The sequence below is a fragment of the Puma concolor genome, chromosome C1 (assembly GCF_028749965.1).
Source record: "Puma concolor isolate L17-30 chromosome C1, mPumCon1.1.hap2, whole genome shotgun sequence".
Taxonomy (NCBI): domain Eukaryota; kingdom Metazoa; phylum Chordata; class Mammalia; order Carnivora; family Felidae; genus Puma; species Puma concolor.
This window is the reverse complement of record NC_141674.1, coordinates 42364173-42377729: the sequence shown is the minus strand read 5'-3', so window position 1 is coordinate 42377729 and position 13557 is coordinate 42364173. Positions and strand designations below refer to the sequence as shown.

The 13557-nt window shown below is 35.7% G+C and overlaps 1 protein-coding gene across 12 annotated transcripts in view; it reads left to right on the top strand.

Moving 5' to 3' along the window:
* TUT4 (terminal uridylyl transferase 4) overlaps positions 1-13557 on the top strand; it is a 138592-nt gene that overhangs the window by 99856 nt on the left and 25179 nt on the right. For all 12 annotated transcript variants that reach the window (XM_086716969.1, XM_086716977.1, XM_086716976.1 and 9 more), the window contains 6 exons: positions 3094-3180; positions 5131-5234; positions 8163-8220; positions 8322-8425; positions 8710-8799; positions 11480-11593. In XM_086716969.1, the coding sequence (XP_086573095.1) occupies positions 3094-3180; positions 5131-5234; positions 8163-8220; positions 8322-8425; positions 8710-8799; positions 11480-11593 (557 nt within the window). The remainder of the gene's footprint in view (positions 1-3093; positions 3181-5130; positions 5235-8162; positions 8221-8321; positions 8426-8709; positions 8800-11479; positions 11594-13557) is intronic.

The following is a 13557-nucleotide window of genomic DNA, read 5'->3' as shown; positions in this document are numbered from 1 at the left end:
TGACATTTTAACAATATTTATTCTTTTGATCCATGAGCATGGAATGTTTTTCCATTTCTTTGTGTCATCTTCAGTTTCTTCCATAAGCTTTCTATTGTTTTCATCATACATATCTTTTACCTCTTTGGTTAGGTATATTCCTAGGTATTTTATGGGTTTTGGTGCAATTGTAAATGGGATCGATTCCTTGATTTCTCTTTTTTTGCTGCTTCATTATTGGTGTATAGAAATGCAACTGATTTCTGTTAATTGATTTTATATCCTGCCACTTTGCTGAATTCATGTATCAGTTTTAGCAGTTTTTTGGTGGAGTCTTTCAGGTTTTCCATGTAGAGTATCATGTCATCTGCAGAGAGTGAAAGTTGACTTCTTCCTTGCTGATTTGGATACCTTTTATTTCTTTTTGTTGTCTGATTGCTGAGGCTAGGATTTCCAGCACTATGTTGAACAACAGTGGTGAGAGTGGACATCCCTGTCGTGTTCCTGACCTTAGGGGGAAAGCTCTCAGTTTTTCCCCATTGAGGATGATATTAGCTGTGAGTCTTTCGTATATGGCCTTTATGATGTTGAGGTATGTTCCTTCTATCCCTACTTTCTTGAGGGTTTTTATCAAGAAAGGATGCTGTATTTTGTTCAGATTGCTGCTTTTCTTAAACCTCGTGAACCTCTGCTAGCTTCAAGCTTTTTGTTTTGCAGCTTCCTCACCTCAGCCTTCATAGAATTGAAGAGAATTAGAAACTTGCTCTGGATTAGGCTTTGGCTTAAGCGAATGTTGTGGCTGGTTTGATCTATTCAGACCCACTTATACTTTCTCCATGTCAGTAATAAGGCTGTTTCACTCTCTTATCATTCGTGTGTTCACTGGAGTACCACTTTTAATTTCCTTCAAGAACTTTTCCTTTGTATTCACAACTTGGCTGTTTGGTGCAAGAGCCTAGTGCTCAGCCTATCTTGACTTCTGACATGCCTTCCTTACAAGCTTTATTATTTCTAGCTTTTGAGTTAAAGTGAGAGACATGTGATACTTGTTTTCCTTTGAACACTTAGAGGCCATAATAAGGTTATTGACTGGTCTAATTTCAGTAGCATGTTGTCTCAGAAAATGGAAAGCCCTAAGGAGAGGGTGAGAGGTGGGGGAAATGGGTGGTCAGTGGAGCATCCAGAACACACACAAAATTTATTAAGTTTGTCATCTTATGTGGGTACAGTTTATGGCACCCCAAGACAATTACAATGGTAGCATCAAAGGTCACTGAACATAGGTAATCATAACATATAATAATGAAAAAGTTTGAAATGTTGTGAGATTGATGGGGGGTGGGAGGGAGGGGAAGGTGGGTGATGGGTATTAAGGAGGGCACCTTTTGGGATGAGCACTGGGTGTTGTATGGAAACCAATCTGACAATAAATTTCATATATTGAAAAAAAAATAAAAGTAAAAAACAAAAAAACAAAGATAGGAACAAAAAGAAAAAAAAAGAAATGTGAGAATTACCAAAATGTGACACAGACATGAAGTGAGCAAGTGCTGTTGGAGAAAAGGTGCTTAATAGACTTGCTCGATGTAGGGTTGCCACAGAACTTCATTTTGTGAAAATCACAGTATCTGCAAAGGGCAGTAAAGCAAAGTGTAATAAAATGAGGTATGCCTGTATTCAGCTTGCAAACACAGATGCTACATTTGTTTTTCAAAAGTTGAATATTAGTTTAAATCATTACAGTAAATTACTCCTTTGTGTGCTATCACTGTATTAACTCTTGGGGATGAGTCTAGAAGAGGAGATAGAAAAGAAAACCGATTACTCTTTTTATTTTTTTTAATTGGTATTTGAATTTTTTTTTTAATCTTTATTTTTGAGAGAGAGAGACAGACAGACAGACAGAGTGCAAGCGGGGGAGGAACAGAAAGAGAGGGAGACACAGAATCCGAAGCAGGCTCCAGCCTCCGAGCTGTCAGCACAGAGCCTGACACAGGGCTCGAACCCACAAGCTGTGAGTTCATGACCTGACCCGAAGTCGGATGCTTAACTGACTGAGCCACCCAGGTGCCCTGGAAAAAGAGTACTCTTAAGAATATTTGGTCTTGGGCGCCTGGGTGGATCAGTCGGTTAAGCGGCCGACTTCGGCTCAGGTCATGATCTCGCGGTCCGTGAGTTCGAGCCCCGTGTCGGGCTCTGTGCTGACAGCTCAGAGCCTGGAGCCTGTTTCAGATTCTGTGTCTCCCTCTCTCTGACCCTCCCCCGTTCATGCTCTGCCTCTCTCTGTCTCAAAAATAAATAAACGTTAAAAAAAAAAAATTAAAAAAAAAAAAGAATATTTGGTCTTATGTGGAAAAATAATGTGAACATAAATGGAATACCTAGAAAATTAAATGGTTAGTACAAATTGGCAAGTGCTTTGGAGAACTAAGGAAATTAATTTAAGGAGAAGTCATTGAAGGCTGTGGTTGGGCAAAGCAGTTTATAGAAAAGATCTTGACCATGTATTTGAGGGAACTGCTAGGTTTGAATGGGTCAGGTACCTCGCATAACAAGATGAGTATTGATTTAACAGGTAGGAAAAACAAGCATTTTTTGGGAGCGAGAAGAATGTCTGCAGAAAATAATATTAAATAATATGTAGAAGTAAATATATTTTGCAGATATTTCATAGAGGAATGATCATGTGAAATGTATATAGACCTATAAAAAATATTTTTCTGTTCTCCCTCTGCCCCTTCCTTCCCTAGTAATATTTACGATTTTAAAGTCAGAGAAGTTAACAAATAATGAAATTAAAAAAATTTTTTTTAATGTTTTGTTTATTTTTGAGAGAGAGCAAGTGAGTGAGCATGAGCAGGGCAGGGGCAGAGAGAGAGAGGGAGTCACAGAATCTGAAGCAGGCTACATGCTCTGAGCTGTCAGCACAGAGCCCGATGCGGGGCTCGAACCCACAGACCATGAGATCATGACGAGCCGAAGTCAGACGCTTAACTGACTGAGCCACCCAGGCGCCCCACAAATAATGAAATTTTAAGTAAAGAGTTTAGGATAAAAAATTGATGACTTTTTCAGATTCTGTTTTCCTTACTTTTTTCCTTTTTCTTTTTTTAGATGAGTTATCACCACCCTTTTCTGAACAACACAACAGGGAGCAAATTTTAATTGGCTTGGAAAAGTTTATTCAAAAAGAATATGATGGTATGTCATATGTTAAAAATTGATTGTTTTTGTTATTATAGCCACCCAATCAGAGTTTCGTTTATTTTAAAAGTGTTCATTGAATGTTATGGTTAGGTACTAAAACAGGTGCTGGGAATATAGTACCAATACAAAAGGTGAAACCTGCTTTCATAAAACTTATATTAAGAGGAGTAGACAGAGTCAACTAACAAACAGGTGTACAATTTAATATCAGGAAATAATAAATGCTATTGAAGTACAGGAGTTGAAAGGATAGTGATGGAGTAGTTCTCTCTACTATTATGGTAGTTCTCTGATAAAGTCACATTTGAAGAGAGCCATGAATAATATGAGGGAGCAAGTTATATGAATGTCTAAGGAGAGAACATTCTAGAGAGAAAGAGTAGCAAGTACAAATACTCCAAGGTTGAATTATGTTTGGTATGCTTGAAGGCCATGCAGGAAGTCAGTGTGTCTGGAGTGGAGTTGTGAGGTAGACTGTAATAGAAAGTTGAGGTCTGAGACGTAGTCTAGAGATTGAGTCATTAGGGCCTTATAGATGTTGGTAGAAGGACTTTGAATTTTGAGTGTCTAATGAGAAGCTTCTGGAAGGTTTTAACACTTAAGTGGTATGATCTGAGAGAATAGAGTATGGGTCCATAAGAATAGAAGCAAGTGGAACATTTAAAAAGCTGTTGTATACATTCAGATGAGACGTAATAACATCTGAAAGAGTCAATGAAAGGGGGTCAAATTTAGGACATATTTTGAATGTAGAACTAATAAGATTTGCTGAAGCCTTACATGTTAGATATGAAGGGAAAAAAAGGTGTCAAGGACAGTTTAAAAGCTTTTACCTGAGTAGTTGGGTGGTACTGTTTAACTGAGATGGCAAAAATAGTAGAAGGAATAGGTTTTGGGCATGGGGACGAAGAATCGAGAGTTTTGTGGCCAAATATTTTAGGAAATGATAAAGAGTTGATTTATAATGGAATGAATGTATATTATGAAAGATCTGTTATATAAGATTACATTTTCCATTATATTTGCTAGTATATACAGTCCTGATCAAATCTAAGTCTATTATATTTAGCTTATGCACATTTTTATTTGCTGATGAACATAGCTTCTTTCACGTCTCTCAGTTGCCATTGAAATTTCAAGTTGGACATCAGAACTGAATTGGAGGATTAGGTTTTGAAAATGTAGAATTTGTTTTTTAACTGTGTAATCTACAGGAATTAATATGGAAAGAAATCCAATCCAGTTAAGGTACAGCTTGTTTGAAGTGGTAGCTGTTACTGACTGACACTAAATATGAAAGGATAATCCCATCATAATTTATATCAAATGGATTAATCACTCACTTTGGAAGGAGAATTAATTCTATGTACTTAGGTGATATTTGTAAAACTACTTGAATTGTGCCCTGAAAAAACTAGTTTACTAATTTCTAGGAGGTAAATCTCTAAATATTAAACTTTACTATTGGTAGTGTTGTGGAGAATGAAGAAAAGTGGATGAATTTATGAGTTAGTTACATTGAAAGCAGCTAATGGACTTGGTGATTGTTTGGATGTAGAAGCTGAGAGAGAGTGGTATTAAGAATAATACCTATATTTCTGATGTGGGCAATTGGGTAGATAAAAATACTATTTGCTGAGAATAGGGATTATAGGAGCAATAGTAGGTTTGAGGTAAAGTTGAAGGTTTAGTTTTGACTTGTTGAATTTATGATGTCTGTAGAAAAATGTAAACAGCAGTTAGAAACATGGGTTGTGGGAACTTGGGCAAAAGATCTGGGCTTTAGATGAATGTTTTGGAATTTCTCAGTATATCTGGCAATAGAAGGTAATTTAAGCTGTCAAAGTGGACAAGAGCATCTTGTGTTAGTCCATTAGTAGGTAATAAAAGACTTCTCTTTCCTACAAATTATAAAACTTTTGACTTTTGTTTTCCTTTACTTAGAAAAGGCCAGATTGTGCTTATTTGGCTCTTCTAAGAATGGATTTGGATTTCGTGATAGTGATCTGGATATTTGTATGACCCTGGAAGGCCATGAAAATGCAGAGGTAAGAGCTAGTGTCTGGAAAGGGATGTGGAAGTTTATTTTTTTCCAGTGGTGAATATATTTGAAATTATGTATGTAGTATTGATAAAAATACATTGTACCATTCTTTGTGAAAATATATCAGCAATTGTAGTATTTGAAATGTAAAAGCATTTAGCACTATCATTTTAGAAGACATTCAAATCTCTAAGTAAATTTACTGTTTCAATAATTTTATATCATGAAAACAATGTCACTGAGTTAAAAGTGCTTTGTATTGAATTTTTGGGAAAAGTTAATATACGATAGAGTTGTAGTTTTTTCCATTAGAACCAATGGGAAGCTGGTGCTACACTACGAGTGAACATTGATCTCACTTTCTCTGTCTTTTCATATCTCTTCCGTTAAGTGATATCTTTGTATCACTAAAGATAGAAAATAAAGGTGGGCATCTAATTTATAAGTAGGTTGTATTGTACAAGTTATTTAGAATTTGTGAGCAATTAGAAGACATTTTTTTCCATAAAGCATTATTATAAATGTTGCATTCTAGGATAGCTTTTAGTCAAGAAATGCATTTTGGGTGGGAAGGGGAACTAACAGTTATTGAGGCCTCATTTCATTCTTACAACCACCTTCGAGGTAGATAATTTCCCCCATTTTACAGATGAGGAAACTGAGGCTTTGAGAGATATACTGACTTGCCCAAGTTCACACAGCTAGTAAATGTTCGAGCCGGGATTCGTACCCAGGTCTGTCTGACTCCACAGTTCATGCTCTTTCCATTGTATCTCACTGCTTCTCTGTAATTTATTTAACCCATAATGTAGCTGAAATTTAGTACTAATACTACTGTAGAACCTAATCACTACTTTTGGAATTTCACTGTGAGATGCCAGGAGCAGACCTTCCCCCAGAGCAGTCTCAGCAGTGAGAGTGGGTACTTGTGCTTTCTTTCTTCGTGTATCAGCCTTCAGTAGTGGGAACAAGATTGTCCAAGCTCCACTAAAGAAAGGGACTGATTGGACAGGGAAGTATCCCAGGCCTTCCTAGCAGCCACTAAAAAGGAGGGGATCCCTATAGTTGCTCATTCCTTTAGGAACATAGCTGTTGGAATTTATGTTTCAAGATCAGGGGCTGCTTGCAAGATTGGGGTGTGGCCAAGCTTCTGGCATCTGTAGTGGTGTCAGTATAGAGTGTTATTATAAAAGAATTCAGAATCGTGTACTGTGGGTTTCTGAACATTTTTTCAAAAGGTGGCTTTTAAATTGTTAGAATCAGAGTAAAGATGGCAGAACCATAGTAAAGATGGCAGAGTAAACATGTCTGGTTGATCCTTATTTCTGGCCCTAAGAAACTGCTTCTAGTATTAACATCTTATTCTTTTTTTTCCTTTTAATTATTTAATTCTTTCTGGGAGAGAGAGAGAGAGCGTGCATTTGTGTGCACGTGAGTAGGGGAGGGGCAGGAAGGAAAGGGAGAGAGAGATTCTTAAGCAGGCTCCATGCCCAGTGCAGAGGCTGATGCAGGGCTCCGTCTCATGACTGTGAGATCATGACCTGAGCTGAAATCAGAAGTTGATGCTTAACCAGTTGAGCCACCCAGGCGCCCCTTAATATCTTATTCTTTAAAAAATGGAAAAGTTGTAAATGTTTTAGTTCTCCTTAACTAACTTCTGCTCGGTGCCATCTACTTGGAAATAGGCTTCCCCTCTCCATTTTGAAGAGCAAGAATTGAGGGAGTAGGAAATGATTTTACCCAGGGAAGAGGTTAGGGTTTAGATACCTTCTATGTAAAATTTAATAGTCAGACTCTAGGCACTAAGGGTTTGTCTGTTATATATATATAATCTGTGCCATTAACATTGGAAAGTTGAAACAATAAAAAAGATTAAATTTGCTTCTAGATGAGCCATAGTTGAAACTTATAATTTAGCATAAATTGTATCCTTACATAATAAAGAGAAAAATTATCTCTTATTTTATTATGTGTTAATTAGTAACTAAAGGTTTCCTTGAAATCCTCAGGTTAAGTTGTAATAGCTTCTGGTCTCTTATAGCTAAAAAGAGCACGTTAGGGATATACAAAAGTGATTTTAGTAGAAAGTGTGGGCACTGATGTATATACCATTCAACTTAATCCATTTAATTTATAATGCCATTATCTCCCTATTCCTTGTATCACGGTTATTGTCACATTTAAACTCTGCTGTCTCTGGATTAAAAAAAATCAATATATTTCAATTTGTGGGGGTAAGAATTTTCTTGAAAAAGTAGATTGTGTAATAATTGGATTACTTTTCTTTTCCTCATCAACATAGTAATAATAATAATAATAATAGCTCACAGACTTAAAGTGCTTATTTTGTGCCAAGCATGCTGCTGAATGCTTTCATACATGTCTCATGTAATTCTTCCAACTACTTGGTAGGGTAGACATTTATCATTATCTTGATTTTATAGTATTAGGCTCCGAGGTTTAAGGATTCACAGTCACACAGCTAGTTAATACTTAGTTGAAGATTGTTTGTCTAAATTCAGAGCCTATGTTCTTAATCACTGTACTGTTTTACCTTCACCATATCCATCCTTAGTTACATATTCACATATTTGAAAACAGTATTCTCTTGTCTTTGTGCTTCTCACACTTTAATGTGGATGTGAATTACCTGGGAATCTTGTTAAAATGCAGATTATGATTCACTAGATTGGGGCGGGGCCTGAGATTCTGTCTTTCTGTCAAGTTTCCAGACGATGCTGATACTGCAGGTTTATAGACCACATACTTTGAGTAGCAAGGGTATATTTGTATACCCTTATACATATATAAGTAGAGCTTATAGCTAGCTGGAGATTTGAAATGCTAGTATTAAATGCCTCATTACAGTAGAATTTGCACAAGGCCAAATTGAGTTAGACAAACTTTATTATTTGTTTCTTTTGTTTTTTAGAAATTAAACTGTAAGGAAATAATTGAAAATTTGGCAAAAATTCTTAAGAGACATCCAGGTATGAATTTAAATTATAGCTTTAAAACAACAAAATATTTTTTAGCTTTATGAAAATTATTTAACATAATGAAATTTTTGTGTTTGTTTGTCTTAAATCAGGTTTAAGAAACATTTTGCCTATAACTACTGCCAAAGTGCCTATAGTAAAATTTGAACATAGACGAAGTGGTTTAGAAGGCGATATCAGTTTATATAATACATTGGTGAGTTTCTCTTTCTGTATAGACCCAGGTATTTGTTATTTTAAAAGTTTACAGATCACTGACCATTTATGTTTAGATGTTTCAAATGTATTTTAAGACAAAAATATTTCTATGAATCGTCTTGATATTTCCTTCACATTGAAGATTAGTTTTTGATTCATTTATAGGTATTTTAAGTTTTACAATTATATATTTTATTTGGATTGTATTATATCTTTTTATCTGATTTCTGAGTTTAATTTTAATAAATTTGAAATGCTTTCCAATATGTAATTATTTTTCAGGCTCAACATAACACAAGAATGCTAGCTACTTATGCAGCTATTGATCCTAGAGTACAATACTTGGGATATACTATGAAAGTGTTTGCAAAGGTATTTATTAAATAGTTAATGATCTGCTTTGTTATAATACTCATGATAGTTAAGATGATATATATGGATGTCAGACTTGTGGCAAAAATCTTCTCAGTTTTACTTGGCTGAGCTTTTATTTTATTATTATTTTTAATGTGTACTTGTTTTTAAAGCTTATTTTTTTATTTTGTGTAAGAGAGTGTGAGTGAGTGGGGGAGGGGCAGAGAGAGGGAGAGAGAGAATCCCAAACAGGCTCCATGGTGTCCGTGTAATGCAGAGCCCAATGTGGGGCTCAGTTCCACAAACCATGAATTCATGACCTGAGCCAAAATCAAGAGGTGGATGCTTAACCAACTGAGCACCCAGATGCCCCTGTTTATTTGTTTTGAGAGAGAGAGAGGGCATGTGCACGTGCTGACACTTGTGTGTAGCAAGGTAGGGACAGAGAAGAAGAGAGAATCCCAAGCAGGCTCCACACTGTCAGCACAGAGCCAGATGCAGGGCTCGAATTCATGACTGAGATCATGACCTAAGCCGAAATCAAGAGTTGGATGCCCAACCAACAGAGCCACTCAGGTGCCTCATTACTTATCTGAGCTTTTAAAGGGAAGCACTCTATTAAATGATTTAAATTTATCCTGTTAGAGTAGGGTGAGTCTTAGTTTTTTCCTGTGTGTGCTCTATTCCTATGTGCAATACTTTCGTAAATTTCTCAGTGGAGTAAAGATTTTCAGCCCCAGGTCTGGGAGTTGGCATATCATACTGAGTTAGGTAAGAATCTCTGAGTTAGGAAATCTGAGATTTGGGTCTAGTCATAAATTTTTCTAAGAAAACAAAACAATAAAATGTGTTTCTTCTGTTATAACACTTATAAACTGAATTCTGTTTTCTTGTTTTTCACTAAGTGTGTAAACTCTATGAAGATGGAGACCTGTATCCCCAGTTTAGCGTACCTGCTTTGTGCTAGCTATTCAGTAAACAGTTAATTTTGTGAATGTGTTTGTGGAAGACTTCTAGTAGTGGAGTGAGTTGGTCACGTTTTCATTTAGTAAAATCCACTCTTCCAGCAGGAAGACATATTTGTTTAGATATTCCTTTAGCATGTCTGTGGACAGAGGTCATCTTAGAAAAGAATGATGGAGTGCCTGGGTGGCTTAGTTAAGCATCCGACTTCGGCTCAGGTCATGATCTCACAGTTTGTGAGTTTGAGCCCCACATCGGGCTCTGTGCAGATAGTTCAGAGCCTGGAGTCTGCTTCAGATTCTGTGTCTCCCTCTCTCTCTGCCCCTCCACTGCTGGCACTCTTTCTCTCTCAAAAATAAATAAACATTTAAAACAATTTTAAAAAAAGAAAAGAATGGCATTCAGACACATTCTCAAATCGTATTTGATATGGCTACTTTTGGATTCACCTCACAGAATAATTTTAGCATGATCATTTGCAACTACGTGGATGGAACTGGAGGGTATTATGCTAAGTGAAATTAGTCAGAGAAAGACAAAAATCATATGACTTCAATCATATGAGGACTTTAAGAGACAAAATAGATGAACATAAGGGAAGGGAAACAAAAATATAAAAACAGGGAGGGACAAAACAGAAGAGACTCATAAATATGGAGAACAAACTGAGGGTTACGGGAGAGGTTGTGGGAGGCGGGGATGGGCTAAATGGGTAAGGGGCACTAAGGAATCTACTCCTGAAGTCATTGTTGCACTATATGCTAAATAACTTGGATGTAAATTTTAAAAAATAAAAAATAAAACAAGTTAAAATTAAAAAAAAGTAATTTTAGCATGATGGGTCTGTACTCTTGTGGAGTTGTGGCAATGAAACTTAAAAGTGTTTCATATCAGAAATCATTCCTCTCTCTTTATATGTCAGCTAAAGTCTTAGTGGAAGTCTCTGAGGATTCTTTCATGATATTTTTCAATTAAAAATTTTGTTTTGAATAGTCAACTTATTCATGTGGTTTTGAATTTAAAAGGTCTAAAGGGATTTCTGCTGGAAAATCTCTTGTCCACACCTGTCTCCTAGCTAACCAGTGCTTCTTGCTGGAGGCAACTGGTGTTAAAAAGTTCCTCTGTGCCTTCCCAGAAATATGTCAGTATAAGCAAATACATAAATTTCTTATCTCCTTTTTATTACAGGTATAAATATACTGAAAACATTGTTTTGTATTTTGCTTTCCTCACTGAATAATAGATAGAAATTATTTTCTATTAGTATACTAGAGCTTTTTTGTTCCTTTTTTTCTTCCTTGTTCTTTTTTAATGGTGACACCCTGTTCCATAGTGTAGTCATCAGTTTTTTAAAACCTGTGCCCCACTGATGAGTCTTGTTTCTATTTTTTTGCTGTTAAAATAGTGCTATAATAAAAAAAAAATTTAAGTTATTTCACATGTTTTTTGGTGTTTTTGCAGGATAAATCCTTAGAACAGAATTGCTAGGTTAAGTAAGATATACTTTTGTAATTTTGATATTGCCAAATTATTCTTCATAGATTTTATGCTAATTTATACTGCCATCTGTAATGTACAAGAGTGCCTCTTTGCCCATCCTCATAATAGTTTGTTGTTAGCTTTTGGATATTTGACATTTTGACGGGTTAAAAAAATAGTGTCTTCATGTAGTCAGTACTTCTGCATGGAATAAGATTCTGAAGTTTTATTTTCAATAATATTTCTGTTTCTTTAGCGATGTGACATTGGAGATGCTTCCAGGGGAAGTTTATCTTCATATGCTTATATCCTTATGGTGCTGTACTTTCTGCAGCAGAGAAAACCACCTGTTATCCCAGTTCTACAAGAGGTAGGTTTTTAAAGTGTAAAGGAGTTTCTTGTGAAAATTGATCTACACATAGTAGATCTTGTGTAGTTTATGAGATCATGAAGGAATTTTTCCAGCATGGACAATTCTGAGTTTTCTTCTTCCTTTAATGTTATAATCATATAATGAACTTTTTTGCAAAATTCATTATGGGAGAATATAGACTACCAAAAGAATAATAGATGAACAGAACTATTAAATATCTTTTGCAACAGTTTTGTATTTCACAGTATTAGAGTATTGCAGATGATTATGAAAGTCTTGTAGCCATCGATGAACTCATACATCATATCATCTCAGATGCAAATATAAAGTTTCTTCTCTCCATAGTATTCTCCCTTCTCCTGCCTGGCAATGAGGTTTGGTATATTCTTGTGTATACTTTGGTCAACTTTGTGAATTTTTGTTGAGAGAAAACCCAAGGAAATTCTTCCTCATCTCTGTAAGGGTATGTTAATTGCAGTAAGTGTAAGAGTGTACATCAGAAGAAACAGATTGTACTCCTTTTCATTCAGATTTGGTGACTTAAGGATTCTCTTTTTGTAGCCAATTTATACTCTGTTATAGATTTAAGGGATTTCTTAATCATCTGTCTTTTCCTCCTCATTCTTGGCACAATGTGTATTTGCAAGCATTAGGGAGAATCCAGTTCTAATTTCTTAGGAAAGTGTTTATTTTCACATAAAGAGAAGAATCCGTTAGAGTTGCTTGGCAGTTCACATATTCTGACTTCACATAAACCGATAGTCATGGCAGAAAAGAAAATCACACAATAAGCAAGCCAAATGGTGAATGTCAGATAGCCCTAGTAAATTTTAAAAAGTTCTAATGAATGTCATGTGCTTATAGCAGCATTTCCTTGCCCCTTTTTAAGATAACAATGGAAAGGAATCAAAAATTTCAAATATCCTTTCTTGGCAGAAAATTTTAAGTTGCTGAATTTATGTTGAATGATGTGGTTTTTGACAAGGTTGTTCACAGTAGGATGCTTAAAATTTATCATGAATTAATGAGGCCTGACAAGGCCAGGATCATTCTCTGTATTAGTCCATTGTTAACGGCTTTAAATTTGGGGATCTTAAATGCATTATTGCCCAGGAATACCATAGCAGCCATTTACTATGATTTGCTATGACTTCGACAGAATACCATGACTAAAATGGAACACAAAATTTGTTTTCATGGTGGTTTGTCTATGTTGTGTAATTACATTACCCATGAATGAGATACCACTAAGGTAGCACTATATAATGGAAAGAGCAGGCGCATGATTTTGGAGCCAGAGATACCTGATGTGAATCCTAATTCTGATATTGTGGCTTTCAAAAAGTTGCCTAACGGCCACTAGTCTGAGTTTCATCAACAGTAATAATGTAGTAGTATTATTTCAGTATTGATATAAGGTACAGAGAAATCGGATGCTTTTGCATATAGTAGGTGCTAAATGGTGCATGTTTTATTATCATCATCATCATTAGCAGATTTTTAAATATTATTACTGGGAAAATGTAGGCAGGACTATAGTAGCCAACTTCAAGAACTCTCCCATTATCTGCATAACAGTGCTTGATGAAATGAGAGGCAGTCCATGGAATGTTTTCCATCATAATGAGCTCTGATTGTGGGGGGCTTTGTGATACATATGAACTGATGATATATGGATTTTGCTTCTGGCATTTTTGCTTGTCATATGGGACCCCATTGTCCATTCTTGGCATCATTTAAGTATTGGTCATTGGCATTGATCAACTTTTAAGGGTAAGGATATGTTTAATGAAGATGATGATCTTTGACTCCATTTGTAATTGAACCTAGACTTGAAGTGACTGGGTATAAGTAATGTTCTACTAAGTGTATTTTTCATGGTTAACAGTACAAAGTTATGTAGGTCAAAAGGAGCTTTCCTAAGAGAATGGTTTTGCTGTATTCTAGAAAATCATCGTAAG